This window comes from Platichthys flesus, chromosome 7 (assembly GCF_949316205.1).
Source record: "Platichthys flesus chromosome 7, fPlaFle2.1, whole genome shotgun sequence".
NCBI lineage: Eukaryota > Metazoa > Chordata > Actinopteri > Pleuronectiformes > Pleuronectidae > Platichthys > Platichthys flesus.
In genome coordinates this window covers 11,781,882-11,809,459 of record NC_084951.1, presented here as the reverse complement: position 1 = coordinate 11,809,459, position 27,578 = coordinate 11,781,882, and the positions used below count along the sequence as shown (strand labels likewise).

The 27,578-nt window shown below is 41.9% G+C and overlaps 1 protein-coding gene across 2 annotated transcripts in view; it reads left to right on the top strand.

The window, feature by feature from the left end:
- Window positions 1-759: 759 nt before the first annotated feature.
- The window catches only part of espn (espin), a 38,824-nt gene continuing 12,005 nt past the window's right edge, over window positions 760-27,578 (top strand). The window contains exons 1-12 of one of the 2 annotated variants that reach the window (XM_062392966.1): window positions 760-1,561; window positions 3,857-4,050; window positions 10,656-10,842; window positions 11,378-11,560; window positions 12,503-12,634; window positions 13,981-14,236; window positions 14,754-15,037; window positions 19,207-19,368; window positions 21,626-21,857; window positions 22,995-23,048; window positions 26,521-26,666; window positions 27,095-27,478. In XM_062392966.1, coding sequence (XP_062248950.1) covers window positions 1,262-1,561; window positions 3,857-4,050; window positions 10,656-10,842; window positions 11,378-11,560; window positions 12,503-12,634; window positions 13,981-14,236; window positions 14,754-15,037; window positions 19,207-19,368; window positions 21,626-21,857; window positions 22,995-23,048; window positions 26,521-26,666; window positions 27,095-27,478 — 2,514 coding nt within the window. In that variant the 5' untranslated portion in view covers window positions 760-1,261. The remainder of the gene's footprint in view (window positions 1,562-3,856; window positions 4,051-10,655; window positions 10,843-11,377; window positions 11,561-12,502; window positions 12,635-13,980; window positions 14,237-14,753; window positions 15,038-19,206; window positions 19,369-21,625; window positions 21,858-22,994; window positions 23,049-26,520; window positions 26,667-27,094; window positions 27,479-27,578) is intronic. The other variant, XM_062392967.1, reaches the window with a different exon arrangement.

Below are 27,578 nucleotides of genomic sequence, written 5' to 3'. Positions count from 1 at the left end.
ACTGTAATTAAGTGAAGTGGTTTATCATCAATCAATCAAATGTTATTTGTATTGCCCATATTCACAAATCACAATTTTTTCTAATAGGGCTTTAACATGGTGTGACATCCTCTGTCCTTAACCCTTAAACAAGAGTAAGGAAAAACGAAACAGAGGTAAAAAGAAGGTAGAAACCTCAGAGAGAGGGCCACATGTGACAGTAACGCTCCAAGGACGGACAGAAGTGCAATAGATGCCACGTGTAATGGCGAACATCAAAATGTAAAATTACAAATAGCAAAACATCAGAATTTGAAATAACCTATTATAAACTTTCAATTTATTGTAACACACTGGCTCAGCATTAATATATAATAGTGATTGTTTGTAGCTACAATGCAGGGCAGCTCAGATGCATCATAATAAACTGGGGGGAAAACTCATGCTAAATAGATTTAAGGTAACCGTTTTACGATAGACCACCAGGTGGAACTATACAGGCTGCAAACATAATGCTGCTTGCATGGACATATATAATTAATGCCAGGAAGCCTGCAGACAAACCAGACCGGACGTGGGTTTAAAAGGTTAATTGCCAAATGAGTATTCAGCCGTTGGTCTAATTGACTTGTCGCCCACCACCACAGTTGTGTAACTTGTGTATATTCTCAGTTTTAAGTCGTCGCACTGCGCCTTTAACTTCTGAGCCGATTTCTCAGAGAGCAACAACCTGTACCCGGCTCAGCGATCCTCCCCCTGATGGATTATTTAGCAGGTGCTCAGTCCCATGTCGCCATCTGCTAGAAGAAGAAAAACACTGCGGAATATTCTCCTGATCGTAAACTGTTATCCGGAAACAAACGGGGTAAACAAACCAGTTTTATTTAAAAAGGGCGCTATAGTGGAACACAGAGCAACAGGTGTTCAGAATCCTGCGGGCGTCAAATAGACAAGAAGCGGATTACTGACCCACATCGTCCGTTACAAACGTAGACAACAGGTTAGTGTATCACAGAGAGAAATAGGAGTGAGCTGAGCTTTACTTCAACATGTGAAAAAACACGTGTCATTTGTTTAAACGCTGCAGCTCTTGAATGGAATCTGATCTTGCTTTGCGCATTTGGCTCTGGAAGGATGCGGGCCGATAATTGAGCTTCCCCTCGAAGTTTCCAGACTGGAAATCAACTACAACCCAGTGAGTACGATGCTGATCACATCAACGCGGTGAAGCAGACCGGGACCGACCCTCGCTGAGCAGAAGGGAGGAGTGGTGCACACCGCCATGGTGCTGGAGGGGGACCGGGCGCTGCTCGCCGCCAGGCAGGGCGACGTGCAGGCTCTCAAAGCGCAGCTCGCGGCCAAAGCGCTGAACGGCGACGTGAAGGATGTGCTGGGGGCTTCACCGGTCCACCACGCAGCCCGGGCCGGGAAACTCGCCTGCCTGCGGTACCTGGTGGAGGAGGCAGGGCTGCCGGGAAACTGCCTGGCCAGCAACGGGGCGAGCCCGGCTCATGACGCAGCAGCCACGGGCAACCTGGTCTGCTTGCAGTGGCTGCTGACCCAGGGTGGATGTCGTCCAGAGGTGAGTGAGCGTTGAAGTGTGGCAGACAGAAGCCTCCTGCTCTGTTTCCTCTGACCTGGCTGCCATTTGAGGCCTGCGTGTCTAACCTTCCTCCAGCCAGTTCCTCTCCAGGTGAACCCATGTGGGGCTCGACAGGTCCAAATGGGGTTCAGTGGTTCTGGGGCATATTCTCATTAATGTCATTGTATTGTCATGTTTCAAATATAACCTACAGGTATTTCCCTAACAGAGATTCCAATTTGGACGTAAAAAGGTCCTGATGCAATATTTGGATCATCATCACACAATGAACCCTAACAATCCAAATGGCAGATTCACTCATATCTTTTTCTCATAGTGATGAGTTACATCACAGTCAACCTTTAATTGTGTACTGGCTAAATCTTATGTTACACACACAGTCTTTTTGTCTCTGTTTATTGAGGCAGTTGGCAATAAATAACTTTAAACCTCATGACGCTTCACAATAGTTCTCTAAAACCAGAATCCATTTATCTTTAACTTGTGATAAGTTATTGGTCTGATTCTAACAAAAGATAAGTTTTCATCCAATTTGGCAAATACTGGCAATGGCAAATCTACACTGCCTCATGTTACCATGGTAATGAAGCATATGCAAAACTGGATTTGCAAATCTGAGAGACCTTAACAATTACCTCACTTCCATGTGGCTGCTGGTAGTGAGATGCAACGTTTTCAAACCAGGGCAGGAATGCAGCACGCACTTTGGAGTCTCAGGAGAAGCTGAAGTACAGTTTTAGTTTATTGTCAGCCAAATAATATTTTCATGTATGTAACACAGTGTGTGCAATAACCATCACTTATAAAGTGATCTTCAAGATAGCTTATAAATAGTTTCTTATTGTTTGCTTTCAACTTTTCCCTTTTAAAGCACTCCTGTTCTGAAAGGTGCTTAATGATTAAAGCTTATTATTATTAAACAACCATTATAGTCTGTTGTGACCAAAACTTTTCTTTTTGCACAAAATTTTGTTTTTCTTTAGAATAACAGATCCATCTCAGTCGGCCATTTTCAATGTCTGCTTACGCTATACAAGTTATGCTGTATGCGTATCCTGAAAAAAGTAACCTCTGTGGCAACTTAACATTTTCACCTTTGTGACTAAGTGAGGAAACCCATGAAGGCATTTAGACACCACGCACCCAGCCAGTTAGGTCAGATTCATCCCTCAGACTGTGCTGGTTCTGAGGCAGCAGTGCTAAGCCACGACACTGATGCTTATTATGCCTCCTCTTCTTCAAAAATCAATTTAGACCAACACACAAGGCACAGAGGCACCGCACCTGAGCTGGTCCGGCACTGGATCTGACCTGTAGTCATCTATGATTCTAAATTTAAAACAAAGAGTAATAAGAGCTCCGTCATCTACTTACTGTCTCCATTACTGTTGAGGACTGCTTGACAGAGCCCCCCCCCCACACCAACAACTAACTGATAAGATACTTGGCTGACATTTAGTAAAACCTATCAATTACCGCTCGCAGTGCCATTTACATACTGTAGCTTCCACTTTTCACTATTATGTTTCGGCGCTCTGATGCCAATTCTGTCTGATTTGAATGTTCATGTGTTCCATTCTTCGGCCTCAGACTGCAGCTTTAGATTACATGTCATTTAGCTGACGCTTTTGTCCAAAGCGACTTACATTTTCAGTACACTCAACATTTATGAGGGGCCACTTAGGGGTTCAGTATTTTGCCAAGGACACTTCGGCATGACGATGGGGAAGAGTGGGGTTTGAACCAGCAACCTTCATGTTGAAGAACGTGCGCTCTACCCCCTTGGCCACACCGCCCCCTAGATCATTTGATAAGACTCCAGGGTTCATACACATGCAAATGCTTTTAAAGATATTTTTGCTTAAAGGTCCAGGTTTGGTTAAGACTTGATCTCTGGCACTTTAGTTTCCACAGCTGTAGTCATTGCCACTTTAAATCTGTCAGGGCTCCACACCCAGTCAGCAGGGTAAAGTCCCAATCCAGACCAGAGGCCAGAGTGTACCTTTGACACGGTTTATACAGTCCAACTTGAAAACCTAAGTTTCCAATCAAGAATGTGGTTTGTGTGTGTATGTGTGGACGCGTGTGTTATGTGCACAAACAAGGTGTTATTGTACACAAGCTAAGTACAGACTTACACACTTGCTTAAATATATACCTTTGTAAGTTGTGCAGGTTCCTAACACATTTACCAACTTCCATCAGCTTTTGCTTGTAAACATTTGTATGTTTGTGTATTAACTTGTTTCAGTAAATCTTTCTGTTGCTTTATAGGACAAGGACAGCTCCGGGGCCACTGTTCTCCATCTTGCATCTCGCTTCAGTCACAATGAGATCACTGATTGGCTGCTGAAGAGTTGTGAGGTGGACCCCGGGGCCTCCACCGACACGGGCGCCATACCTGTTCACTATGCTGCTGCCAAGGGAGACATGACATCTCTGCGACTGTTACTGGGGCACAGCCCAAAGTAAGAGCAACATGGTTTTGTCTGTAAAGTGGCCTGTGCTTCCTGTCACTGTGTTGAGGAAGTGCACTGTGCTCTTCTTAGTGTTGACTAACAGTGATTAGATTCTGTAACATATGACACTTGTTTGGAACACAATCTCGAAAAGGGTGTTGAGTCTTTTTTTAATCTAAACATCTTTTACAATGACGAGTGAGATTTAATACACTAGACATAGTGGTGGTCACTTCCTGATGGCCACTTTCCATATAACGTATCGGTATTAAAATCTGTATCTTGAAGGTAGCTTCTTGTATCACCTTGTCATTCCCATTTTACATGTCACAGAGCTTGTGGAAATCTGAAGGACTTGTCCTGTTACCTGTTTAACAGACATGAAAACATTTTGATTAAAAATCAAAATCAATATGGCAGTATATCACAATTATATAAATTACGCATAGCCCACAAACGATTTAAAGCTAAACGTTAATAATCCATGACTACTATTATTCTTTTTTCTCTCTCTGTCTTTCTTGGCAGCAATGAAGCACTTTTGATCCTTAAAAACTAATTTTCCTTCTCAGGGGTGGATCAACACTTCAGTTTCTACACTATGGACACTTTAGGAATCTGATATTGATAAATCAGCTCCTATGTCTTTTCTAAATATTCACAAAATGATTTAGGACTGATTCAGGCGCAGCCAGGGTTTGGGTCAGTAGATCAGCTTTGGGTTCGTAACCTAGGTTTTATCAAACAACCTGCAATGTAGTTTTTTTTTTTATATCTGTGGAGCAATCGTAATACATTGTTCTTAGTGGTTTAACTGAGCCAGAATACTGCACACTCAAATGATTGCCATTCTGTTGCCACAAGTCTGTATAGCTCTGTGAGAGCCATGACAATAAGCAGATAAGTGAGTGAGATCTAAAATTTGCATTACCGACCTCCACTGACATTACAAAACCAAGTACTTCTGCAACTAATGATCATTTCCATTATCAATAATCTGTTATTTTCTCAGTGGAATGAGTGGACTGTAAAACATCACAAATGTTTAAAAGGCAAACCCTCATATTTGAGAAACCTGTAAACACAAGGATTTGGCATGTTTTCATGTCATGCTTGTATATGTGATATTTACATATATATATCTATGCCAAAAGGAGATTAGGTCTTCATCTGTATATCTTTATTTGATAGTTAGCAGGATTACGCAAAAACTACTCAAAACAATTCCTATGAAATCTCGTGGAAGCGTGGAGCATGATCCAAGGAAGAACCCATTACATTCTGGTGCAGATCCAGATTAGGGGTGGGGATTTTTCGAGGAACGGGGATTCTTCCATATTTTCCTGATAAAAAAACAAAAGCAAACACGGATATATGGGGGACTGATATTTACGAGCCTAAGCTATTTAGTGAAGACCCAAATAATAATCCGTATTTAGTGAGTTTAACCGTGGTTTCATCACAGGACTGTTGGACCTTGGTGGAGCTTTGCACTCTACTGAGTCTAGTTTGGTGGGTTTCTGTACACCTGTGATTACCCCTCGACGCAGAGCATCCTTAATCAGTGCAGTAGCAGACCCATCACTGCCTTACAGAGATACACCCCACCCATTATGGAACACATAATCTACATGGGTGAGGACTGAATCGTCTTTTTTGGGAAGCAGTACTAATCCCCAAATAATCACAAATGCTCCATGCAGCAGTCAGTCATCGGCTACAAAGAAGCCAGGTGTAAATTCACCTCATTCTCTTTCTCAACCTGAGACTGGTTTTGATCGTTTTAAGATGTGTAATGATCATGAATGATGACGCAATTTCTTGCCGAGTTGGCAGCTTAAACGTCTCAGTATTAAACGGTGGTTACACAACTGGAACCGAATGCGTGTGAAGATAATTTAACTGTATTGTTCAGAGTATTATTAGAAAAGTGTCAGTGGAAAAGCACCTTGGCCAGATTTGTTCCAAGCCGGCAACACTGAGCCACCAGCTGAGATATATGTGCCGTGTTGACGATATGGGCTGCAGCTTTGATTGACAGCGTAATATCAGATCACCATGAATACACACATTTGTTAAACTAATATTAAAAGGGAATGTGCTGCCATTGCCAAGTAGGCGAGCATGTTAATGAATTTTTAAATATCTCATCTCAGCATCATTTGCAATGTCTATTCTGTAATAGCACATATTACTGTGGTCTGATACCAGAACATTGATCTGTTTAAGCAGCTACAGACACTGGAGTCAACACTTACTGGAGAAAAGTTGTTAGCTGTGTTAAGTAGTTGTGTTTGGACATTTGTTAAATTTTGCATTGCACTACAAAGAACAAAATGCTTTTTACTGACACTTACAGCAAGTTAACAGTTAGGTTCAGTGCGTGGCTCAGCGGCCTCTCGGCCGAGAGAGTAGTAATAAAAAAACTCGGATTCTTTTTTATTTTACTTTATTACTATTGTGTTGAATTGTTCTGACCTTATTGGGTCTAGCAACTCCAATATTGTGTGGTTGCACCCCAGACAGGTGCGTAGCTGCTGAAAATTTAATGAGTCTCCGGGACACGGTAGCACCCTGATAGCTGGCACCCATTCACCCCCCCACCCCCCCCTGCCCGATGCTGTTTACCGCTGTCTCCATGGTGATACACAGTAGTGGCAAGCGGCGATAAGATAATGAGGGAAACAAATTCCGTTTGAATAGATGGATAGTGGCTTTTCTCTGGCATTGTGTGGAATGGAACTTTGCAGCGGCGAGATAGCATTGTTGTCTCCGTCTTTATTACAAGACACAAATTTGTATCAGCGAGTTTTAGGGGGTAATTGGAGAGCTCAGTTTGTTCTACTTCACCAGGATAATATGACCCCTTTGTTACATCATCGCTTCAGTAACTGGCCGCCTAATGATGACAACTTGGTGAGAGTGTTGCTGCACAGAGGTAATAGTACATACACCAACACTTCACAGTTAACATAAACAGCTTCCACTACATTTCCAACGCCAGTATTATGACATTTTGTTGAGGGGTGGAGTATGACCAAAGGTAAAAATAAGTTTTCGAGCAGATCCAGGGTTTTTCTTCACTTTTCTTTAACACTGTGATAAAAGGCATTTGGCAATTTTGTAGAATTCTCAGAGATGTCGTACTTTGGAGGACTGATATAAATGATTGTGTGCAATATTGTGCAGATCCCCAAAAAATAAACAGATTGAACAAATTAACATGGGGGGACTGTTGGGCCATGGCGGAGTTGTAAGTTCGTACATTTTATGTATTGTAACACAACCTCAAAACACTTTCTTTGCTCAGGTTCTCAAACCTCCATCTAGGCTTGACTAGGAAAGACAAATAGAGGTCTGGAGGCTGGTTTGCAGGTTAAGGCTGAATTGGTTTTGCTAATAAAAACACGGTTTAAAGCAATTTGGATTATTAGTGAGTATAACAAATGTGACACACAACAAATGTGTTCTCTTTTGATTGTCATGCCGACAAAAGTCCTGTGTGAACTGAAGACTAACACAGAGAGGAGACGTCTTAGCATAAAACTGCTGCACTGTTTTAACGGCCTGCAATTTCCACGTTATGCAACCTGCTGCTTCGTTTTAAGATTAGAGGAACACAGATGTTGCTTTGTCTCCGCATGTTTTAGTGTTCATCAGATTTATTACCCGCGTCTGAATCGTTTCGTCGTTTGCACATTCATCCTGTTGAAGCGAAAACCAACAGGCTCATCAGCTGTGCCTCTGCTGATAGCGAGTTAGTACACAAAAGACTGTATGGATGAGAGGGAAGGGGGAGGGGGGGGGACTACTACATACAGGTTACGCAATCAGCTGGTAAAGATCTTTGGCCAAGCCATAATTCCAACATGCAGTTGAGAAGAGAAGAGAACGCAGTTACCGCAAAAGTACCAAAATGTCTGAATGTTGATATGACAAATTAAATCAATTAATATGACGTCTCTGAAAAGTTGTTCATATTGTGATTAGAATGAAAATTTGAGATGGATGGAATGATTCTTAGGCTCAGTTGCTGCCCTGTCTCACTTCGAGCTGCTGAAATGATTTCTTAACGTGATGTGTAAGAAGCACCTATTGATACATGGAGAGTAAAGGTTAAAATAGGAGAGCAGGAGTTTTCATTATTGGCTGAGTTGCACCTATTTTCTTCAGCATTAATCTTCTTAATAACTTCTTGGTACAAGTTGGATCAAACCCCTCTCTGTTCTTTTTTACAACACGGAGGTTTAAACTGAGGTAATGAAACACAAGGTTAAATTTTCACATGCTTTTGGGCAAAGAGCCCATAGTATTACAAGTGCATACTTTGTAGAAGCGTTGTTAAGTTAATTGTTATGTTAAATCCTCAGATGTGGACTCTTAAAGTGAAGGATCACCTGATCTCACAAATGTTCTATCTAGTTTTGATAATGTGTTTCAGTTGGAGATAAAACCAAGCCCTGAAGGGACCACTTAAAACATCCCTATTGTGTAGCCTTCTTGTTTTGGGACGCTGTTGTCAATAACTGCCACCGAAAAAAAATATAGACCCGAGTTGTGTGCGTTATGTCAATAAATGTCTATGTTGGAATAAATAAAACCCTTTACGTCCTACAGAAGCCACTGGGGTCACATACTAAAAATGCAGTGTATACATTTTCAGGTTTTCATTATTTAGACACGAAGGTAACGCACCTTCATCAGGCCAGAAGACCATTAGTGTGACATCAATTACTTCACCTGTAATGAAGATAACCCGGTTCTTTGTTACCATGTACATAGGGGATGGGAGGAGACAGTGTACAGATAATTACTCATTGGAACTGAACTGGATATATATCAAATGTCTGCTACTTCAGAGTGGGTTGTTTTTTCTTTGAGTGGCAATGTGATGGACGCTTGGCGCCCCCTCATATGTGTCGTCACACAAGGCTAACCTCTTTCTTGGCTCTTTGAAATCGACACCTGTTCTCCAACATCGCTTCTTTAGTGGCGTGTTCAAGCCTCTAGACTTTGGAGAGTAATGACAAAGGTACTGTTGTCAACCGTCCATCCATCCATCTCGTATTGATCTATAGACTCAACTTTATCACTGTCACACCATTTGTGGTTTGGTTGATAGTCAAATACAAGCGTCTCTACGCCACAGACCCAAGTGCACAGATGAACTTCAGCCCACTTTGGTTACAGCCATAAATAATTTACATGTCTGCCCACTTCCTGATGACAGAACCGCAGTTTACTGCCCTCTCTTATTTTGAAACAGAACTTTTACCTTTATTTATCCCAAAGACAAACCTGAGCAATAGATTAATCTGACAACGTATCTGTTACACCTAAAACTTGCAAAGGTTTTCTGGTTGAGGATAAATCCTGAGGGATCGATCATGAAAAGAAGCAGCCTTGCATGCAAGATTTAGACCAGAAAGGAATAATTAACTGCATGTTGTAGTTTTAATTCGGGGACTTTAGTCTTCAGGCTTGGCCTTAAGCCACATCCTTGTGAGAGAAAGCTTAGCAGGGTCATGTTTGTGTCGACAGGATCCTCCCACCCTGCCTCTCATTTCTCTCACCTTCTCTAGTTCTCAACTTCACCTACTCAGTCTGTTTTGGTCACTGGCAAACCTGCGTTAAGCACATGGCAAGTCAGGCAAAGCCAGTGGAGTGATAATCCTCTTAGGAGACTCGTTGCTCATTTGTCAGTATCCAAATAAAGCATGACCTTATGGGATTTAGTGGGGAAGCGCACATTCACTGCCTGACCTCCCGCTGTGAGTGAAAAGATCTGGGACAAGGAGGAAAATACGCATTAGATGTGCTTTTTCACAAGAGGCAGGGTTAAGGGCCTTTGAAAATAAAAGGGGAGAAGGATTTGTCTCAGTATTACTGCTGGCTGGTCTCAAAATAGTTGTCTGTGGACATTGTAAAAGCTGTTTTCCTGTTACCTGTCACCTGTTGCCTGCTGACTACATCTAAACCTTCAAATACATTAAACATGTAAAATTGTTTAAAAATAACTACTGTGAATTTTATTAAACTGCAGCATCCATACTGACATTTGCAGAGAAATGGCTGAAATTATATTATAAAGTGATTATAAATAAGTGACTTCACTATAGTTAGTGAAGGTGACTGTTTCCAGGCATGACACCATAAGTAGAATGTTTTGTTTGTTTTAGAGAACCTTGTCCTGGTAATGGTTTTGCATCTAATTTAAATATTGTATTGACAATGTGAAACTCAGGGTGTCCCCTTATTTTACAAAGCCTGAAAGAAAATGTCGCTGGAGGAAATCCTGGCTGTGATTCTATTTTCCTTTTTTGCAAGAATGGGTCTGTCAATGAAACTAGTTACACCGGACATCACCAGTCTGTCCAGTTTGTACACTGATCGTCACGCAATTTAAATCCCAGTGAGCTGCATGGGAGTGTAACTTCCCGTTTCTGTCAGTAGATCTTTAATGTTTAATCTGGTTTATGTGTGGAAGATAGTTAACTTTATATTTGTTTATGCCCAATAGGTGACACAAGGAGGAAAGCCTGTGAGAAACAACCTCCATAATATAGAAATCAGTTTATTTATTTGTTTACCTTTCCATTTCATTTTCCCTGCAGCGTTGTCAACTCCAAAACTAAGAATGGTGCCACGCCGCTCTACCTGGCCTGCCAGGAGGGTCATCTAGAGGTCGTCCAATACCTGGTGAAGGATTGCGGAGCCGATCCAAGCATCAGAGCCAATGATGGGATGACATCACTGCACGCTGCTGCCCAAATGGGCCACAACACGGTCATCGTCTGGCTGGTACGGCACTACAAATCTTGTAAACAAACGCAGAATGTTTTTGTTTTGTCTTTCATTCTATTATACTAAATCTGATGCAATGCAAAAAGCTCATCAATTAAAATGACTTTTTAATTGATGTTGTGTTAATAATACTGAGTTCTAGTCTTCAGTTTATGTATTTATTATTATTTCTTGTACCAATGACTCTTCATTAACAGCAGAAGTACTTTGTTTCAACATGATTTAAAATGAAGTGGTTCTCCGGCTCCTGAGTCATGACAACAAAATATCTCGAATGACACAAGCAGCAAACGTTCCTCCAACAATCTCAAGTAACTGCTCCTCACGTGTTGAGTCAGCACAGTAACATATCTTGATTGATTGATTGTCTGAAGCGATTCAGAAAAAGCCTCAGATTTGTACAACAGGTGAACCCTTCAGCCTTTTTCCTCTTCTACAGACCTCCCTCACTTCATCATTCCTTTAACCATGTACAGAATTCCTATTGTTGAGTATGACTGTGTAACCTATGTGATTATTCTCCCTCCATTAGATGAGTTTCACGGAGATAAGCCTGACGGACAAGGATAGCGACGGGGCCACGGCCATGCACTTCGCAGCCAGTCGTGGTCATGCGAAGGTGCTCAGCTGGCTGCTGCTGCACGGAGGAGATATAGTCACAGACAGCTGGGGAGGGACCCCGCTTCATGATTCGGCAGAGAACGGCGAACTGGAGGTGTGTGTGTTTGCATTGTGTACAATAAGTCACCACAGAAACGTGCTACAAGATTTTAATAAAGTGAAGATTTGCCAAGTGTTATAATTGATTTAATATTGAACACATTATGTCAGTCAAACTATTCATAATTCACATGTAGAGCTGATCTCTTCAGTTGTATCATTATTTCATCAATTATTTCTACAAACCCAATCAATAAATAAATTAGAATATTAAGGCATTCTATAGATGTATGATTTCATTTGACAGATAGATTTCAATTGGACGGTGTCAACTACTTTCCTAAACAATATTCACGGAGGTTTGAACAGAGCGTTTGGATTCGGACTGAGTTTCCCACTTAACCATCTGTTTTGAATGAGAGGCCTCTACCTTATGGTTTTGCTCCCACCTAATACTTTGACTAATGTTTTGTTGTGTCAAATTCTGGTCAGCTCAACTGTATGTTTCAGCTCAAGCTTGTTTGATTCGATGGAGAGGAAACTACATTTGTGTCTTATATTTGCATTGCATGAGAAGTGATTGAAATTGAACTTATATAAGAAATTGTACCAAATCTCGACTACCAAGGCCCAAGTTTCGGGGGATGAACATGTTAAGGAACTGAGTGAAACAAAAGAGTTAGACTAAGTTTGGCTTCAGCTGCATGATGGAGGGTTCCAAACGAATGCTTTAAACTATTTCCAAGTTTGAGTTCATCAAAAAGCGACGATTTGTGTGGAACAACAGATAAAAGTGGAAGTCAAATGTTACAGTCAGGTTCTGAGTCTGCTTTTAGGGAGGATATTTATTCACCCATGATCTGCTATAGTGTATGAGTAATCAGGTCCATGCGGTCAGTGAGGTTTGGTGACTAATTCAAATGTTGTGTGGAACAGGGTTTATAATCTTCCCATTTTTCTCTCACTTTGTCTGTTCCTGTCTCACATCACCGTCCAGTGCTGTCAGATCCTCGTGGTGAACGGGGTGGACCTGGGCATCAGGGACCAGGACGGCTTCACAGCAGCAGACCTGGCAGAGTACAACGGCCACGCCCAGTGTGCCAAGTACCTGCGCACTGTGGAGAACATGGTAAGAGGCACAGCGACGCCACGCTGCGGTGTGAGGATCCTTTTAACTACAGAAAAAATGTAATGTTAAATATTCACTCTTCATAAACAAGTACGTTGTACATTTACACACTTGTATCCTGAAATCAGGGATTTCAGCAGATTCATGTGCTGCTTTTCATTTATAAATTCCATGATCTTTCCAGGCCTCAGGGTCAGACCCTTTATGGGGACACATGTCTTACCAATGTGCTTTATGCACTTTCTGTTACTAATTGGTCCATTGGGAGCTCAACTCTATCAAAACAAGACATTATTTGTTCTAGAAAATCCAGGAGGTATAAATCCTGCCTTGTTTGCTCCATAAGTAGCACAAATACCTAGTCTCCACTTCATCCAACTCTGCATGAAATTATAAGAATCATAGCTGCTACAGTGACATTTGATGAACACACTGTATTCAATATTCTGCATATTAAGTCAATTTTTTTAATTTAAACACCCTTATAACTAACTTGGAACATATCATCTTGAAAAACACTGAGCAAACGTGTGTTTTGACTGACATCAGTTTTTCTCAGCTAATTACAACAGTTGCACTTGAGATACAAGAGCCTCCATAGATTCGACCCAGTGAAATCCCTGAGTGGCTCAGGGAAATAATAACTCCTGCACACTGCACTGTCTCTGGTGGGCAGGAAACCCTGCCCCCACTACTGTTCTTCCCACAGGGGACATTCAGCCAACTGAGTCCTGCACTGTGGGAAAAGCAAAAGGGCCCCTGAGTCTTTCTGATCAGCTGTGAGACATTTCATTAGTGTGCAGTAATTAAACCCATAAAGCTGTTCTCCTCGTGTAACGCATCAGGGACTGAGAGAAGGTGGGCTGGGAATTTGTGAACGAAAAAAGATTGTTTATATTAATAATAATTTGTTTCTTTTGAGTAGCACGCTGTTGCAGCAGAGTAAGAAGGTTCCCGGTTTGAGTCACGTGCACGAGTTTGGATGTTCTCCCCATGTCTGCGTGTGTTTTCATGAGTTTCTCAGGGCACTCCGTCTTCCTCCCAAAGACACGCTGATTAGTGTGAAGTTAGGTGTAGACTCTAATTGCCCTGCTGTGTGAATGGTTGTTTGTCTCTGTATGATGGCCCTGTGATACACTGGGCCTAATGTCAGCTGGGATTCACTCCAGCTCAAAGGATAAGTAGTGTAGATAGGGGAAGGATAATGACTTTTATAATGGCAGTAAAAGCAACTAAATTGAAAAGAACGCAACATATTTTTATAATAAGGAATTAATTGAGAATGAACAGATGTTCTTGTAGTTTGTATTAATGTGTAAATCATTTCCACTCACTTCCTCTGAAAGAGTGTCGAGCACCGTGTTTTATCCCGGGACCCCTCGACCGACCTCGAGTACAAGCAGCCGGACTCTGGCCTCTCGTCCCCGAACACGACCATGCCCCCTGCCAGCCAGGTGGCACACTTTGACATCAGTTCCCCATCCAGCTCCCTGTCCAACTACGACTCAGCCAGCTCCAGCCAGTCCAGCACAGGGGAGAAGAGGAGCAGCCTGACGACGTCTCGAGGACCACCGGCTCAGCTGAACACAGTCGCACACACAGGTCGGAAACCTTTTACACTTAAGACTAGAACAGGTGAACCAAGACGGTGACTGGAAACACACTCTGCACAATGTTTTTCATTTCAATTGATAAGTTAAAATTAAATGCTGATGATCTCAACGGTAAAACACATTTCTTTTGCCCTCATAAAAATTTTGAAATGTGAAAAAAAGCATTGCACTTTGCAATCATAAATCCTAACTGGCTGTTTGTTGCACGCCTCAGCTAGTTACTGAAGCAGAGCTAACAAAAAGAAAAAGATTTGTTTCCAATTGTTCCAGGTCACAGGTGCATGATATACTGGTGCTGCACCCTAGTGGTCTGTTAAGGTTTGTTAAGGAAGGAGAGGTGGACCAGCCATGTAACTCACATTTCTCACTCGAGTGTGAAAATGGAATTGAGTAAACGTTAAGCCATTTACTTAATGCTCTCAGATGTTGAACATGTTTGGGTTCCTGTTATAAAACTCAGTCAGGTCTACAGTAAACATGCCAACATGGGCCGTGTCTTTTCACAGGTGCATCAGAGTCGGCCATTTCTGACATGCAGGCATACATGGACATGCTAAACCCAGACATTGGCTCTGACGTGCTCAAAAAGGGTGAAATACCGGCCAATCCCACCACGATGGCCCCGCCACCGCCGACCTACCCACCCCCACCTCCCCCACTGTCTCCTCCGCCGCCGCCCCCTCCTCCGGGCTACCCAGCACCCCAGCCCCCTAAGGAGCCGTCGTCCGCAGAGTTCCTGAAGGTGAAGAGCAACCTGCGGCATGTGGAGGGTAATGCCAACAAGAAGGAGGTAAGGTGGTGGTGAGCTCCCACATGGATGCAAGAGATGAAGCTGTTCATGTGTTGAGCATCAGAGCTGTGCAAAGATTTTTTTGTCTCAGTTGCATTTGTTTTTGGGATCACTGGTAGTTCCTTATCCATCAAACAGATGCACTGTACAAACGAAGATTTGTAATATAATGAGGAAGTGTTTTCTTAAATATGCACACATTAGTTTATTACAATTCTAGATATCTAGAGAAATAACATGAGTGGAAGGGAACAATCCGAAACAAGCAGCGGAAGCATGGTGTTCGGGATAAATTGGCCCTTGATGCCATATTCCCTTGAGTCTAATAAGCTGGGCTGCTGCTCTGATGTGTAACAATGTGCTTTGTCTGGGTGCCCACAATGATGTTATTGTGTTAGCGTAGTTAACAAGGCTAACGAGGATGCTCATTACCGTGACAGGCCTCTGGGTTGACACACAAAGGTTGTTGTGATGGGTTCGATCGTAATTCCAGTAATTAATCTGAATCTGGCCACGGATCACTCAGATCGCTGTGTGTAAAGAGCCGACCAGGAGGAGCAATTAAAACTCAACAATAGTTGGGTGATGTGTCTTGTCGTTCAGTGCTGCTGTAAACTACTTTCAAACTGGATGTGAAGTTGTAATTCTAATTAAATTGAAGGACAACTAATCTGAGGGATCACTTTCACCTCATGAAGGATTTATTCTCTGATTGAGACCATGTGACATCTGTCCAACCAAATTGCTTTTTAGCTTCCGCCAAACACAACCCAAGAAACAGAGGAGAGATATGCTTGTGTTGAGTTCTTAATCTTAAGTGTTTCATTTAAATTACTTTAAAAGTATAACAGAAGAAAATAAAAGTTAACAATTATTTTTTAATCTTTGTATGTGGTAAATACAAAATGCCACATCCCTGAAAACAGCCGAGTTAAAGTTTGTCAGTAAAGTATAATATTCATGGCACACTGCCACGGGCTTGTGAAAGGTTTCACAGTCATTCATGATTTATGGATATTCACTGTTGACATGGTGAACATATTTTCAATTAATAGTTTACTAAGATATTTTTTTTTGTGTAAGTCTTTCACATAACTAAGAAGAAGGGAAGAAATAGGCTATAACAAATTATACCAAGGGACATAAAGAATGCGGGGTGGTTGGGGAGGGGGTCCCCAAAACCATTTTTTCTATCTTGTGGTTGGTCGTTGGCTGAGAAAAAATAGAGAACCTCTGCAATAAGACGTTGGGTAGCAGCAGATCCAGCTGATTTGCAGGAGAAAGTCATTTGTTCAGCATGCTTTCGCTATGCAAAGCGTGCTGGAGCTGTTAAAGTCCATCAGCACCGTCATTGTCCGAGTGTTGCACGCATGCTCCATCAGCTACGTGGGAGAGACTTTAATTAGTGCCGCCCCCTCTCCTCTCTGTACCCAGGTGACCGACACAGGGCGCGCCCTCATTAACATTTTAACTCAGAGGAACATGCGCGCACAGACACAAACAATCAAGATCAGTGTGTACTATATACATTGGGAAAAACAATCTGCCTTGGGCGCCATAGTAACAGGGAACAGTAACCTCATCCAGGGACAGCGTAGATCAGAGAGATCAATCTCACTTTGATTCATTAAAAATGAAGGAGTAGTTAACCTGTTGAAAGATGGTTCACGTCAAATAAGTAATAAGTTTTTTGTTTGTTTCTTTCCTCATTTGCCATTTGTATTAGATTTGACTAAAGTCAAAGGTTTCTTGTGGTGCAGCTGACGGAATTGCTTTACCACATATCATGTATCCCTTAAATCTATTGTAGTCCCTCCAGAAAACTTGGACTGTAATAAGCATACTTTCAACTATTTGATAATATAATATAATAATCCTGGTGTGAGCGTGAGATTTGTGTGCAGCCGGCCATGGAAACCAGGAAAACAAGGACCAGGAAATTTGTGTTTTGCATAAGAGGCATTGCGCACGGTTGGGGAGGGGTTTGTCCGCGGGCTCGTGGTGACATCATTGTCACTGCTGTGTACAGCCCGATAGGTTATTGATGAGGCCTGTGCGTAAAGTGAGAGGGCAGGTAGAGTGACAGGTGTAGCGCTGAGTGGGGAGGTGGAGACCACTGCTCTCGCTGCTCTGCTCTCGCTGCTCTGCTCTGTCCAGAGAGAGCCACAGGGGAGGATTTCTAAGCCTAAGGTAAGATGTTAAGAGGACTAAATGGCTTTGTTTTTTCACTAGAGGCAAAAGTGATGTAGAGGAAGAAGATGCAGTAAACATTACAGGTTTATTAGCAAATCTATGGCTTATCTCCTTCTGAAGCTGTTCTGTTTGAGATGCTTAACGGCTACTTGGGTTGCATCTGTCGTTTTTTATAATTGTCTGCTTTATCTCTGTTTTGATTGTTGAATTGTAACAGTCTACCTGTTATAGCATAACTATTATAATTTGAGGCTTTTGCAAAGTGCATGTAAACATAACTGAACCGTGTCAAGCGGTAACCAGGATAAATGATTTCATGTTCCATAAAAGAACTATGTGAGAACAAATATTTAACATTGACTTTAAGATGACAGACAGATCCACACAATGGGGGGGTGGAGGAAGCTTGTCGGTGTGTGTACATCGGGGTGGGGGATGAGAAGGTGCCGCTTATATGCTTTGTGCATTTGCTATTGTCGGCCCACCTCCCCGAAGGATGACAATAAAACCATCTGTAGCGCTCCCCTGCTCACATTACCCTCCCTCCTGATGAGTGCTGAGGGACCATTTCTTTGACAGCAGACATGAGTCAACAAAACTAACACTGGTTGATAAGAACTCAGAACACAACACCACAAAAGGAGGAGAGGTCAGGGGTCAGCTGTCAATTATTTCCCCACTGAGGTTCACGCCGGACACCTGCTTGATGTCTGCGACTCTCGATTTCGTGAGAAGTAATGACAGCAATTGTCGACTGAAGATGTAAATGAACTTACCTGAGATTTGAAAGTCAAAGTAACTTCACATTTTCTTATGCTGACTACAAAAGGACCCTTGTAGTTGACACGCTTGTAGTTGACAGTTTTGAAGGTTGCTTTTTCAAAATATATTGAAAAACATTTACACATAATTTTGTGATATATATTGTTAGGGGAAGTACTTTCCTGGGAAAAGGTTTCATGCAAAGTTTATTTTGCAGAATAATAAATGCAAATGCAATGCTTTTTGCATTAGCAAAACTTCCATAGATTGACTTGAAGTCAATGTTAGGCAAAATACAAAAAATGCAAAGTGAGCTTATTCACTGCTCATGCCGGGGAACCCGGAAATATTTAAGGTCAGATCTTAAAGCAGCAAACAGTGAAGACCCTGCCTTGACAGAAATGCTATATTCATTCTAGATGTCAGAGCCAAGTAAGAGTGCTCAACTAAAACAGCCGAGTTAACGACCTCTGACCCCGCTCTGTGGACAGAGGGGTCTCTCTTACATCGGATCTAAAGCTGCATGTGTGTAGTCTTAACATGAAACATGCTACTTTTTTACTTGTACTGAATCAAAGCCTTGTTCTCTTATTCAAATAAAGCTGCTTTGGTCACACGAGAGAGCTAATCCAACAAAACCCACTAAGAATATTTCACAGTGTGGTTTCACAATAAAAGGTTCACCGCAAAAGCAACATTCAATCCATAGAAATCCATTTCCCATTTTTTTATGATTCTGTTCGCTTGTCAACGATTTCTAATAAATATTATATATTTTTTAGAAATAAATACGGAATGAACTATATATTACTGAATAAAATGTTACTTATTGCTTTTTTGCATCGTGAACTTCCTGAATTTCAAATTTAACATCCTATTTCCTGTAATGAGAAGAAATGTTCATTGTGTGTAGTCATTTTACCCTGGGTTGTAAATATGAAATATCAATGATTAATCTGCTGATGTTTGGATTGTGGATCCAAAACTTCCCAAAATTCTGTTGCTATCATGAGACATATGAGACTTGTGAATCCTCCCATTTCAGAAGCTGAAACCATGGAGCTAATCAAACAACAAAACATATCATAAATCTCTTTCAAATTATTTTTGGGATAACTAGGGGGAACATTTATAAAATACCAACAAGGTGGAGCCGAAGCCTTTTAAAGTAATTTATAACTCCCTTTTTACATTTGTTATCTTTATCTCTGTAGCAGCTCACCACTGGAGAAAACCACGAGAAGCTGCGGCGTGTGGATTCAAACAGGAAATCACGGAGCTTCAGCAAGCAGCCCAGTACTGGGGACTACTATAAGACCCTGGGCAGCGACACGACAGAGTCCCACGGGAGCAAAAGCATGGCGCCGAATGAAGAGGTACGAAAGATCTCTAGCACAGCATCAGGTTCATTAAGTAAAGTAAGTACAGTGGCATTGAAAACTATCGCTACCTGTGGTCAAAGATTATGTATCTGTGAGAAGCTATATAAATTAAAGATTACCCTAATTAAAGTGAAGGGTGATACTTTATTTTTATATTTACATTACAGTTTTAAAATAACAACTAAAGCCAAAGTTGTCAGTACTGAGATGCAGCCACTTTCACAGCCTGAGCACCTTCTTTTTTAGAAGCCAAGAGTCCTCCAGTTCTCGGGAGGATTATTATTCTGGTCTTTCTTCATAAAACGTGAGATTCTTGCCTCTTGAAGTCATCCATTGTGGATTTATAGGTGTAGTTAAGACCATGATGCTCGTTTCATCTTCAGCTTTTTGCAGATCTGTTATGTTAACTTCCAGAAATTGCTGGTATGCTCCTTATGACACAGTCTGTGACCAAACTCTGCCAGATCCCGTCACATGCTAAACAAGTGGAAAGGTGTTATTTTCATGAAGCTCTGCACCTTTCTTTCTCCTAACTTAGAATTGGGGTCTAATTCAAACGAGGATGTTGGTATAGGTTTTTAAACTGGTTACCAACAACAACTGCCTTTGTTTCCCGGTTAAGGGTTGTGTGGTTAGCATAGCTCCCAACAAGGTGCCTTTTCAGGATTAGGTTTGGCCTGGTGATGGCATGTTGGCATTAGGTTACCACTCGGACTTCTGCACTATTTGCCTGTTCATTATGCTACTCGGCATGTTACGTAATCTTGTGTCTTCTTGAGCTTTTGTTTCCAACCTGATGCAAAGTACCCCCTCATTTCCATGGCCTCTTGAGTCACCACTCTGCTGTGTCAAGTAACCAACAATTACAGACAGAGCAACAGGGAGTCAATAACCAGAAAATATCCGATCTCTTATTTTTTCTTGGGCTAATGGTCTGTTTCATACATAAGTGTGCGTTAGTGCCAGCTTGTGATATTCTTGAGATTTGTTGTATTAATTTCTCTTATCTGGAATTGAGATCTCTGAGCTGCCAATAGTTGCTGTTAATCTAGAATTTATTAACACGTTTGGACAAAATGCAACATTACTAGTAAAAATTAACATTTGTTTTTGAGTGTAACCTCAATGATTCTTCAAAGAAAAATGTCTGTTCATGTCTTCCGGTGTTCCAAGGTTATTGGTTTGAACCTGCTTGCTGCTACATGCCAGCACAGGCATCTGAGTGAAGAGAGTCTTTTAGATTGTCATCAGTGTCCCAGGGGATTATAATCTCCTGGGTATCAGGGGTGGGGGTGTTCAGGTCGATACGGAGTATAATCCACATTTAGCCAATTAAAGCCTCAGTGGGGCCTTCCTGGTCTCAGAGGCACCGCAGCAGATGGACGGGCTAATCGACAGGAGCAACGGCACGTGCTGCCATGATCCATCTGGACATACCCCCCCTCCCCAGGTCCCTAGGGGGTATGAAAAGTAAAGGGGGTAACAATGATGAGCACGCGTCTGAAGAATACAGGAGGGGCGGGGTCGAGTAAATTGTCACGGCCTATTAACTTGCATCCAACGGGGCGGGGGGGTTATGGCACGCTTCAGAGTGTGTCAGACGCGTGCAGGCTGGGGGAGTGGAGGGCGTGGGGGTTAAAGCACTATCACTTGCAGTGACAGATGGCGCCTTCTCACAGTTTTGCCTGTGAATGTCCCCCAAGAGATTAGGTCATATTAGCGTCATTATTAGCAACAGGGTATTATGTCTTTATGGGTTGATTAAAGACGGCAGGAAGCAGAGGGAAGGGGCTTCTATTGTGCCGTGTACATCTGTCACAGTCAACAGTCGCTGTGCAGGAATTTAATGATTGCTCAGCCCAGCAGGAGTGTGAGCTGGCAGGCCAATGCAAGCAGGGAAACCAACTAAATGTCACTTTTCATTTATTTGTTTTTAACGTGTGAATAAAATAAAAAAAATCAATCGTAAATGTTCTAATAATGTAAACACTGACCAATGAAATGCAAAATTCACAATAATTACAAGGATTTCAGATTTGGGTTTTTAATTTAGCATCAACATTCAAGTGTTTCTTTAAAGTGATCCGCATGGTGCACCTGTCTCATCCCCGTTAGCAGTGACCAGACCGGGGACAACAGAGAAATATAATTAATGTGGTTGCTAGTAGAGACCCAGCAGGGGTTACTACAACAAGTGAATGGGTGTAAAACATGACAGACTAATTCTGCCCCCATCGCTCCCTCTCTCCAGGGCTCCGTGTTACTGGAGGAGCCAAACGACAGCCACGCCCACAACTCTGAGAATGGCACCCCGGAGGAGACGGCCCCGCCCCCACCTCCACCACCTCCACCGCCTCTTCCCCCAAACAACCCTACGCCTACCCCCCCTCCACCTCCTCCACTGCCCCCAGAGATGCCAACCAGCCAGAGTAACGCCGGTTCCAGCTCCACCAACCAGCGACGCCCATCTTCATCATCAGGAAGTGAGTGTTCCCAGAAGATTTCCCCCTCCATCTTTTCATTTTTTGGTTTCCCTTTATTTCCTACTTGTTTTCCAAGGCTAAACATATATTCACAACACATTGATGGATATTTTTTCTAATGAACGTTGCTCAACAATTCAAAAATGATCATGGGCACATGTTAATCTCTTTTGGGTACAGATGAGTTGAGTCTGACCCTCGCATCCTAAATAACAGATTATAAATTAATGATGTTGGGTTTAGATTACCCTGACAACTGGTTTAGTGTTCAGCGATTTCCTTAAGTGCCCTGTTGTCCTGGATGCTGCTGTCCGATAGTGAAGTGGTTAAAATGAAATTTAAAAGAGACCGTGAATCTTGAGAAAGTGCAAGGCTGAAGAATAATGGGGTGAAATGTGGCAGTTTGACCAAAACACAATAATTCATTCAAGAATTTCCCCACATGGGATTTGAGGATTAAAAAGTTTGTAAACATTTTATATTTAGTAGAATGCATGTCATAAAATCAGTGATCCCTGCTCAAATTAATTTGATTCACCGTTTCTTGCCGAAATACCACTCAAAATATTCTGCCCTGTTCTAGCTAATAGATAATGAATCAATAGTTAAAAACAATACATTCTTTAAAAAAAGAAAAAGTAAATTCAGCACATAAGAAATCTACATAGCTTTGTCTAGCCAACCACAAATAAAAACATCATTCAAAAACATTGGGTCTGTGTAACTGGTGCTCAGACGTCAAACAACAGTGTCATGCTGACTGTTGACTGTGACACCAGCTAAAAAAAAAAGGCTGAACATTAACTCAATAATTATTGCAATAAAATCTTAATCAATAAAAATATATTTTAAAAAATTCCAGCATTTATCAATAGACTGCTGATGCATTTTGCAGAGAGGAGATATGATACATAGTTGATCTACCTCATAGTTATAAAATGTTTAACTGTTTGTCAAGTGTTTGTCTTTCTAAATCGAATCCCCCCACCCCCCCCATTAACCATTTAATATACATCCCTTCTATCTGCATCTTCCCTCTTTCACCTTCTCCATTTCCACTTCTTTCTCTCCAATGTTTTTGGTTTGTTTGATTTTTTTCTGCATGCCATGGTTTTTCCTCACTGCTGCTTCGTCAAGGTGGGGCTATATCCGCCTCTCAAGCTGAGGGAGTGGCACTCAGACAGATGAAGAGTAAGTACAGACTGTCAAGCAGTCTTTCATCTAAATCGGTTCATTCAGTTTCAGCTTGCACATCACATTTAACAACAGGCCTCCACACTTTCCTAACATGATTATAAGACCGTAGAAGTCTTTTGACAGTGTGTCGTTGACCGATATCAAACAGCAGTGAATCAACTTGTGAACCCAGCTTGTTAAAGCAACAAGTTGTTCTTCTAAGAAAAATTATATTTCACTGGAAGTGGTTTTTTCATTTCCAATAGGAGAAAAAGCCCTTTGTTCAAATAAATAGAACCTTGTAGATAGCCTGACACACAACATGGCTCAGCAGACAAAAGAACAACCCCTACAGGAAGAAGCTAAATCACCATTAAGTCAACAAGTGAACACCACAATTACTTTCCACAAACAACCACAACCCAACAAATCTCACCTGAACTGTTGCTAATTTAAATCATGTTCCAAGTACAACTTATAATGTTCTGTGGTTAAATATACTTAAATATAAAAATGGCCATCACAGTAAGATAACTTCTAGTGGACACACAACACATTACAAGATACAGTATTCAACTAATTTATAGTAAGACATTTATTTTTTTCCCCTTAAAATAAGGTTTTCAAAGTTTCCAGTTAAATCGTGACATTAATTAAGCTGTAAATCCTTAATATGGGCATCTTTTTACAATCTATGTTTTACACTTTGTTTGCTAAATATCCCATTGTGTCATTAATTTATGTTCCACCTGCTGCCTAATGGCAGGAGAGCAATTAAACACTTAAAGAGCAGTGTATGTTCAGTAATGGCATGATTTGTGCTGCACCGTTAATCAGGTCATAAACAGGCAGTTAGGTGGTCATAAAATTAAAAACAATCAACACATCCAAGTGCTGAAGAAGAAGCTCAGATAGTGAGACAACAGCAACAAAACAGGTGGCAGAGAGAAAATGCTGTTTCCACATCGTGAATGGTTCGAAGCCTTATTGTTTTCTATTGATCAGAGGGAAGAGGATTGCAGTTTTTATATTGTACAGGACGCATCTTTATGTTACACACTAAAGAGGAGCTAGTGCTCTCTAATTACATGATTAGTTCTATAGCATTAACAAGGTTATAAACAGGCAGTTAGGTGGTTGTAAAATTAAAAACCACCTACACATCTGAGAGCTCAAGATGAGTTTACAGGTCAGATGCTTATTGAGACGGAGGCCACACACCAGGTGGCAAATATAAAATGCTGCTGGACTGTAATGGTTAGAGGTCTGAAGCTTTTCTTCTGCACTGATTAACAGAATAGCGTTGATCTTACTTTTATTACGAGACATTTACAGAACACAACAATATTTTACTGCTTTACGACGATACCGCTGTAAAGAGAAGCAGCAGCTTGGCTGCTCTTTAAGTTTTAACCCAGCGCAAAAAAGTTTGTGCTGTGATGTTCATCGTGAGAGGCCATTTGTCAAATAATCTTTTGACCTGTCCCAGCTCCACCCACCTCTACATTCACTGTGACAGACCTGCTCAGTACACACCCCTAGCCCAAAAAGAATCTAACTCACACACATACATAGCCTTTGACTTCAGAAACACATGCATATGAAGGTGTATTGAAACTGGTGTGAGCTCACCAGCTTGAGTGCAGTTTAACTTTCTAGTTTTACACATCAAACGGTGGATACTCAGGGGCCTGGCAGAAGGTAGGCTCTTTATAATGCCTATAGTTTCAGTTGCACTTTCTATGCAATTATATTTCATGCAATAATAGTTTTACAACAGTTTGCTCTCACGCAATTCATCTGGCAATGAAGATTAACTGAACAACTTAACTTGCTGACTGAGCATTGAAGGAGCTGTCACATGCTCTAAAATGATGTCAGGGTTCAACAGTTGTTTCTTTTAACTGCAGCCTTTTTACCAGCCAAGGTGTGAGTGTGTACAAGTGTTTATAGATATAATGGATGTATAATGTGTAATGGAAGTTGTTCACCAGTCTCTCTGCCTCTCTGTAATCCAATAAATGTGAGGCGAGACTGTATGCTTGTCACCAAATTCATGTGTGAGTAAGTTGTGTGTGAGGTTTATTGTGGAGTGCACTGATCTAGTAGGGTGGACTAACGAGCTGGGGATTGAAGGGTAACTTTGTGTGTGTGTGTGTGTGCGTGCATGCGTGCGAGAACGCAGCTGACTGAATCTGTCCAAGTGTGCGCATGTGTGTTAATTCCTGGCCGGCTTGCCATTGGCTCGCTGTCACTTTCAGTTACTGGTGATTCCTTTAGATTTCCCCCAACTGTGATGATGGTTCTTTAATAGAAAGCTGGTCTCTCCTCCCCGAGAGAGAGAGAGGGGAGAGAGAGAGGGAGAGAGAGAGGGAGAGAGAGAGAGAGAGCGAGAGAGACAGAGAGACAGAGAAAGGGAGAGCGAGGGAGAGTGAGGAGGGGTGGCCGGCTAGCAAAGCTCTATGTCCTGCAAGACCCCATTGTGGTCACCTCAACAGGGAACATTTTTACGAGTGGACTTTATTCCCCAAGATGAGAGATCAATGAGGCATTGAAGAAATTCAATTCTTTGGAGGTTCACATTCAAACAGGTGAGGTACTGTAGCTGTTGGATCTTACTGGAATGTGTAATGGAGGAGATTTCAAATTTTTTGAATTTGATCTGTCCTATGAAACAACGTTCCTCTGTTGTAGCATTAGAGGTTAGAGTTGAAATCTGTCTTAAGTTGCTCATTCTTCACTATAAGCAGATTAGGATCCATGGAAGCAGAATGTATAGATTTTTTTAGAAGATAAAAGCTCAGCTGTAGCTTATCTGTGTATATTAAAATAGAGCCAAACTACACAGAGATTATGCGCCGCCTCTCTTTGGACTCACTGTAGTGAAATGATTTTGCATTTCTCCTCCCCATCTTATTCTGGCTCAATACAACCGCGGACGGATTCACAGGTTAATTTGCTAAGTCAGTATATATCAATTGAGCTGTAAATCCTTTATATGGACAGGTTTTTTTTACAATCTATGTATTATACTTTGTTGGCCAAATATCCATTTGTGTCATTCATGTTCCAACTGCAAATTATTACAGTTTGTATTTTTTTCTAAGTTGGTAAACAATTTTCTTTTTTCTGTGTATTTTGCTAGCTGGTCGACCCTTTTGATTAACCCAAAGATGGTCAATTTCAGAGGAAAAGAAAAGGTAGAAAAGTAAATAGCATAATGAAGCTAAACAAATCTGAAAAGAAACATTGAACATATCCACGAGACAGTGGCTCAGTACACCACAGTGACCTCCCATGACTGTCCAATATGCTCCAGGTCAGCATTGTTACCTGCCTGATCGGATGAAATATTTAACACTGAAATGCCACCCAACCCCTCTCGCACTCCCTCTTCTTCAGTGAGTCTCCCTCTCCCTCTCTCTCACTCCATTCCTTCTCTCTGTCTACCTGGTTTCACTTTTCTGCTCTGTCCTTTTGTCTGCAGGTACCAAATCTTTCAACATGATGTCCCCCACTGGCGACAACTCTGAGCTGCTGGCAGAGATCAAGGCAGGAAGGAGCCTGAAGCCCACACCTCACACTAAAGGCTACACCACTGTCTTCTCCAACAGTGGACCCACGGGCAACAATGTAGGTCCACAGCCGTCTCCCACTACTGATACATTTACTTAACATCCACTTTTAGAAATGTGGGCATCAGATGATCTGCATAGAAAAACTCTACTTGCAATACTTTTGCAAAACATACTGCATACGTCCTTCTAAATGGTGCATAACCATTATGGTTGTCATTGGTGTCTTAAGGCCAAGGAGTAACTGGTACTTCCTGAAGAGGCGACATGGTCAGCATGGTCCACGCAAAATGTAGCATTAACCTTTGGCTCAGTAAAGGATGATTAAAATATAGATCACCCCTCTCAGGAAACTAGTTCATGTATCTCAATCAAATGAATCCTTTACATCATGTGACATTAAATGTACCCAGCAATGCTTGGTAACGCCTGCGGTTGCTTAAGACCCATGTTCCTCTGTGAATCTTTGTTCTTATTTTCCTCCAGGGTAACGCTTCATCTCCACCAGAGACACGCACATCTAGCCCACCAGCCAAACCATCGTCTCCCCCAGCATCCAATACGCCTGTCACCTCCCCACCCATCACCCCAAGTCCCAGTCCTAGTCCTACAGGCTCTGGATCTGGCAGAAAATTATCGTCCTCTGCGAGCTACGAGCAGCTGCCCTCTAACTCTGTGACCAATGGGAACAGTGGTGGCGGTGGTGGCCCCGCAGGAGCAGAGTCGGGACGGAAGACGAGCCTCGCTGACGTGGAGGCGCTAGTGCCTACTCATGATGAACAGGGAAAAGCAATACCTGAATGGAAGAGGCAGGTGATGGTGCGGAAGCTTCAGGTCAAGATCCAAGAGGAGGACGAGCACAAGCGAAAGGTAGGCATGGTGCCGCAAGGCTTCACTAAGGTTCTAGATATTTAGTTGTGTCTTAGCTATCCCCATTTGTGGTTCTTAAATTTGAAATGCTCTGTAAACT